Source organism: Leuciscus leuciscus, assembly GCF_965113295.1.
Source record: "Leuciscus leuciscus genome assembly, chromosome: 1".
Taxonomy (NCBI): Eukaryota; Metazoa; Chordata; class Actinopteri; order Cypriniformes; family Leuciscidae; genus Leuciscus; species Leuciscus leuciscus.
The window spans coordinates 27392448-27398978 of NC_138725.1; the positions used below are offsets into that span (position 1 = coordinate 27392448).

The following is a 6531-nucleotide window of genomic DNA, read 5'->3' on the forward strand; positions in this document are numbered from 1 at the left end:
AGAATTTAGAAGTAGGAAATTACAAGTCATCCAATTTTTTATATCCGCTATGCATTCCGTTAATTTTGTGAATTGATAAGTTTCGTTAGGTTTTGAAGAAATATAGAGCTGAGTATCATCGGCATAACAGTGAAAGCTAATGCCATGTTTCCTAATGATATCTCCTAAGGGTAGCATGTACAGAGTGAACAGCAGCGGTCCTAGTACTGAGCCTTGTGGTACGCCATACTGAACTTGTGATCGATGAGACATCTCTTCATTTACTGCTACAAACTGATAACGGTCAGATAAGTATGATTTAAACCATGCTAGTGCATTTCCACTAATGCCAACATAATGTTCTAATCTATTTAAAAGAACGTTGTGGTCAATGGTGTCAAATGCAGCACTAAGATCGAGTAACACTAATAGAGAGATACAACCACGATCGGATGATAAGAGCAAATCATTTGTGACTCTAACGAAAGCTGTTTCGGTACTATGGTACGGTCTAAATCCTGACTGGAAATCCTCGCAGATATCATTTCTTTCAAGAAAGGAACACAGTTGTGAGGATACTGCCTTTTCTAATATCTTTGACAGAAAAGGTAGATTCGAGATCGGCCTGTAATTGACTAATTCTGAAGGATCAAGTTGCGTTTTTTTAACAAGCGGTTTAATCATAGCCAGCTTAAAGTTTTTTGGTACGTATCCTAGAGACAAAGACGAATTAATGATATTCAGAAGAGGATCTATGACCTCTGGAAGTATTTCTTTCAGTAGCTTAGTCGGTATAGGGTCTAACATACATGTTGTAGATTTAGATGATTTAATGAGTTTAGTAAATTCTTCCTCTCCTATAGCAACGAATGAATCAAATTTTTCCTCAGGGACACTACAATGCACTGCCTGATGTGATACTGTAGTAGACGGTTGCATAGTTATAATTTTGTCCCTGATATTATCAATCTTATAAGTGAAGAAGTTCATAAAGTCATTACTGCTGTGTTGCTTGGAAACTTCGGTGCTTGAAGCTTTATTTTTCGTTAGTTTAGCCACCGTTTCAAATAAATACCTAGGATTATGTTTATTTTCTTCTAATAGGGTTGAAAAATAAGCAGATCTAGCAGCTTTTAAAGCCTCTCTGTAAGTAATTGAGCTCTCTTTCCATGAAATGCGAAATACCTCTAGTTTTGTTTTCTTCCAGTTGTACTCCATTTTTCTGGCTGCTCTCTTAAGGGCCCGAGTGTGCTCGTTGTACCACGGCATTGGACTATTTTCTTTAATCTTCTTAAAGCGAAAAACCCAAAAACTTTTCCAATTGTCTATGAATTCTATATTATTAAGCGGACACCACCGAGACAGCCAACCGTTAAGCGAACATAATCTACTAACTATCTCATCACTCCTGCGAACAGGAAGGGGGTCAGAGCAAATTACAGTCCTTGACATCGTACTTGCAAGTTCACACACCTCTTTAATATTAATTAAACAGCATAATTAAGCACATAAAGATGAACTACTTATCATGATATCAGACTGTGGTGATGTGGTTTCTCCACTGTATGGATCTTCATGTGTCTCTTCAGCTGACTTTTAAAAGAGAAACTCTTTCCACACTGATCACACGTGTGCGGCTTCTCTCCAGTGTGGATCCTCTCATGTGTTTTCAGAGATGATAACTGACTGAATCTCTTGTCACAGTGTGAACACTTGTAAGGTTTTTCTCCAGTGTGGATCCTCTCATGTGATTTCAAAGATGATGAATCACTGAATCTCTTGTCACAGTGTGAACACTTGTAAGGTTTTTCTCCAGTGTGGATCCTCTCATGTCTTTTCAGATGTTGTGACTGACTGAATCGCTTGTCACAGTGTGAACACTTGTAAGGTTTTTCTCCAGTGTGAATTATCTGGTGCAGTTTTAAACATTTCGCTGTAATAAAAGTCTTCCCACACTCAAAGCACATGTACTCTCTCACACCAGTATGAGTTTTCTGATGGGTATGTAAAGATTGCCGCACTGAAAAACTCTTTCCACACACAGAACATGAATGTGGCTTCTCCTTTGTATGAACTGTCAGGTGTGCCTTCAGGTTTGATGCCCTGAGAAATCTTTTTCCACACTGATCACATGTGAACGGCTTCTCTCCAGTGTGGATCCTCATGTGAAGCTCAAGATTACGTTTGGTTATTAAAGTCTTTCCACACTGTTGGCACGCATACGGCTTCTGTCCGGTGTGGATCTTCATGTGTTCCTTAAGATTTGTTTTTCGTCTGAAGCTTTTCCCACATTGATCACATGCATGCGGCTTCTCTCCGGTGTGGATCCTCATGTGACACTCAAGGATACTTTTCTTTGTAAAACTCTTTCCACACTGAGTGCAGGTGAAATATTTCTTGGCTCTTCTTTTCTTTAAAAATGTATTTTTAGTCTTTGAGCGACTCAAAGGTTTTTCTCCAGGTTTGACATGATGTTCCTCCTTCACTTCACTCAGTTCTTCACTCTCCTCCTTCACTTCACTCAGTTCTTCAGTCTCCTCCTTCACTTCACTCAGTTCTTCACTCTCCTCCTCCTTCACTTCACTCAGTTCTTCACTCTCCTCCTTCACTTCTCTCAGTTCTTCACTCTCCTCCTTCACTTCTCTCAGTTCTTCACTCTCCTCCTTCACTTCACTCAGTTCTTCACTCTCCTCCTTCACTTCACTCAGTTCTTCACTCTCCTCCTCCTTCACTTCTCTCAGTTCTTCACTCTCCTCCTTCACTTCACTCAGTTCTTCACTCTCCTCCTTCACTTCACTCAGTTCTTCTCTCTCCTCCTTCACTTCCATCAGCGCTGAAATATATAAAAAATAATTCATTTATTTTTTAGGACACAATAATTCAAAGAGAGAAAAATCAAGTGAAAGGAAATTAAAGGGATACTCCACTTTTTTCGGAAATAAGCTCATTTTACATCTCCCCCAGAGTTAAACAGTTGAGTTTTACCGTTTTAGAATCCATTCAGCCGAACTCCGGGTCTGACGGTACCACTTTTAGCATAGCTTAGCACAGATCATTGATTCTGATGAGTCCAGTAGCATTTCTTTCAAAATGACCAAAGAGTTTCAATATTTTTCCTATTTAAAACTTGACTCTTCTGTAGTTAAACCGTGTACTAAGATCGACGGAAAATGAAAAGTTGCGATTTTCTAAGCCTATATGGCTAGGAACTACTCTCATTCCGGCGTAATAATCAAGGAACTGTGCGGCTGTACCATGGGTGCAGCAGGCGTAATGATATGACGCAGCGCCTGAAAATAGTCCCCAGCTCGGTAACTTCTTCCAACGTGACCGGGACTAAGTTTGTCTAACCTATTAGACCTATTTTCATTGTCTACCCTAATTTTAACATAAAAAAAATATACAATAGTGCCATAATTCTGACACCAACTTTTACACTGATATTTCATTTATTTTACTAAAAACGTTCATTATTAAAGGCCAGTCACACCAGACTTCTCACTTCATTCATACGCATGTGAAAGTGGGACACTGGAAACACAAGCCTGAGTGAATTTTGGGACATTTGTCGAATTCACATCACATTTGACCAACAGAACATAGATATTTCAGCTAAATTAAAAGTGCAGTTGAGTAGGTTGTACATTTTTCTGGCGCATGCCTATATAGGCAAACTACAGCTGCCTAGGGTGGCAAAAAAGAAATTCTTTATATTATTATTTTTTTTTGGAATTATTGCCCGTATATCATCAAGTTATCACCCCATTAGTTATTTTACATCTAAATAATTTTCCTTCATTCAACCTAGTAGTAACACTCTTAAAGCAGATGATAATCAAAATGAATAAAACTATACGGACATGAATACGAAAGATGACATGAAAGATGACTAATGAAATCTATGGCTAATAAACATTTGGTACCATTTCATAGTTTACCTGTTTGTCTAAATGTGAAGAAGGGCTTGAATGTTTCTAACATGAATGTTCTTCAGCATCATGAATGAATGAAGAATAAACACCAACCTCTTTGTTCTTCAGGATCTTCAGTGTGTTTCATTCTGCAGGGTTCTGGATCACTCATGTTCTCACTGTCCTCTTTAATAAACTCAGTCTTTGCAGATTTCAGCTCTTCCTGATGCTCTGTGCTCGTCTTCACTTGTAGCTGATGGGAATATTCCAGCATTTATTGGAGAATTACAGTGGGAGGAGCTTCACTGATGATGAAATCCAATGTCAGAGGAGCTGATCTGACTGAGTTTGTCTTTGTACAAAATATCACATCTAAGCATTTATGCCGGTTTGTCTGTCTATTGTAAAGTAACTGATGCTAATTCACAACTTATTTTATTACTAACCTGAACATTATCCTGCTTCCTCATTAAAATTAAGGGTGGGGAAAAAATTGATACACGGATGCATCGCGATTTTCTCTCCAACTATTCTGGATCGATTATGAACTTAGTTTTTAACCACAAACTCACTCACTCACACACACACACACACACACACACACACACACACACACACACACACACACACACACACACACCACTCGAACCTTCCATAAAATAATCTTTCATGAAGGTTGGAAAGGTTGAAGCAAATTACAAGGACATTTGCGGGCTTGATTGCACAGGATTTTGCACAGAAAAACGTAGCCACATATTTGTCACCAACAGATACCTTTAGTCTAGAGCAGTGAAATGAGCTTTAAGTGTCCATTTACAGGAGATCTGAAGACATCAGCATAATAAATGAGGTGAAAACTGGAACTATTGATGTGAAATGGGTAGAACTATTTACTGCTCTAGTACAGCAGTTATCAGTTTAGAAGTATACATGTGAATTAAATGTGGGACAATGGCCTCATCATCTCAGTATGCTAATGTATGCAGGGAATCGTCATTATGCAGATTGAGGACTGACGAGTGAGTCTCTTCCACCTCTAACACACATCTGTGCCATTTGCTACACACACACACACATATTCCCACTACTTGCTACTGATATACTAATGTGTTCTAACATGCTTTGTCTCATCTGACAGCTTATAAACTGAACATAATTGTGCTGAACTTAATTGAGATATTAATCCTAATGTACAATCTTGATACTGAAACATATGTTAAAGTATTTCTCGCTCGCTTAATCACCAGCTATTTGTCTTCAGGTTTATGGTCTTCTGGTTCCCTACCAGTTGGTTTTGGTGTTGTTGTTCCACTCATGTTTAACAACGCCTTGCTCAGGGTATAAGAAGAAAAGTCAGTTTTTCTATATAGTATTTTGTTCCATTGTGCTGTCTGTCTATTTAAACATGACGTAATAAACAACTTTGCCTGCTTTAAAGGCATTGAATATCCACCCTTATTACTATAAGGATAATGTTAAAGTGATTTTAACTTGCTTAATTCTGGTTACATTTTATGTTTTACTCTCAGATCCAAGAAAGCCTTAAATTACCTTGAGGTTAAAAAAAACAAAACAATACTTTAAAGGGGTCAGATTACTTATATTGGAGTCAGATAACTAAATGATCATTCTCCTTCAACTGCTTTTTGATCCTATTATTGGTTCAAAATGAATGATGATTTCCTGGTTACAAGAAGCCTCTCCCTCAGAAATACACGATGGACTCTGATTGGTCAGCTTGGCCCAGTGTGTTGTGATTCGCTAACCGCCTAGTTCACGCCAGGGCTGCGTTCAGCCCCGACAAAACCTTGAACAACGTTTTTTAAACAGAAACGGTGATGCGTTGGACACACTGTTCTGATGACGCAAGAGTTGCAACTATGGCAGCTGAGAAGGCCATTCTTTGTGTTCTTTGTGAAGAATTTTCTGAGCCTGATGAAGTCAGTATAAATATGTTTTTAAAACTACAAAATATGCCCGATGTTACAGTTACTGCACTTGCCGCCCAGAACAAAAGAGAACATCCCAATCGAGTGAAGGGATTTGTGGAAACTGAAATGGAAGCACACATCTTACCTAATTCAGACTAAAACACATCTATTTAGCCTCACATACTGACTTTATTTGTAGTTCATACTGTTTTAATACCCCGTATTTTCTTTCTCATTTTTAGGAAAAGCACTTAATTACCATTGTTTATATCAAATGTCATACACTTGCAATGAAGCTAAAAATATAAACAACTACATCATTATGTTGATATCCTACATTTTTACAATAAAACTTACGACAAACATGTCTTCTAATATCCTCAGTTGTTGCGTATACCGAGCTGCATCGAACTAAATTAAATGTAAATTACTTTCCTTGAACCCATTGTGCGAGTTCGCTTTAATACCGCATGCTTTATATATATATATATATATATATATATATATATATATATATATATATATATGAAGAGTTAAGATGCAAAAGCCTCTAAGTGCCATCTGAAATTTTCTTCTAGAATGATCATTTTTATCAAGCTTATATATTTAAGTTCAATAATTTCACTTAAATTGCAATGCAAATTACCTATTAATTGTCATTTAAGTGAAATTATTTACCTTAAATATACATGCTTGATAAAAATAATCAT

General features: G+C 37.5%; 1 protein-coding gene across 3 annotated transcripts; it reads right to left on the reverse strand.

The window, feature by feature from the left end:
• Positions 1-1505: 1505 nt before the first annotated feature.
• Positions 1506-4226, reverse strand: LOC309500503 (uncharacterized protein; the record flags this gene model as incomplete). Of its 3 annotated transcripts, none has more annotated exons than XM_082172113.1 (2): positions 4005-4226; positions 1506-2722 (listed from the first exon to the last, which is right to left on the reverse strand). In XM_082172113.1, the coding sequence occupies exons 1-2, from the start codon at positions 4162-4164 to the stop codon at positions 1506-1508; spliced, it is 1377 nt and encodes a 458-aa protein (XP_082028239.1). In that variant the 5' UTR covers positions 4165-4226. The 3 variants fall into 3 exon arrangements, with proteins under 3 accessions (XP_082028239.1, XP_082028238.1, XP_082028237.1); XM_082172112.1 differs by having other exon boundaries at positions 1506-2752; XM_082172111.1 differs by having other exon boundaries at positions 1506-2812.
• Positions 4227-6531: the final 2305 nt, after the last annotated feature.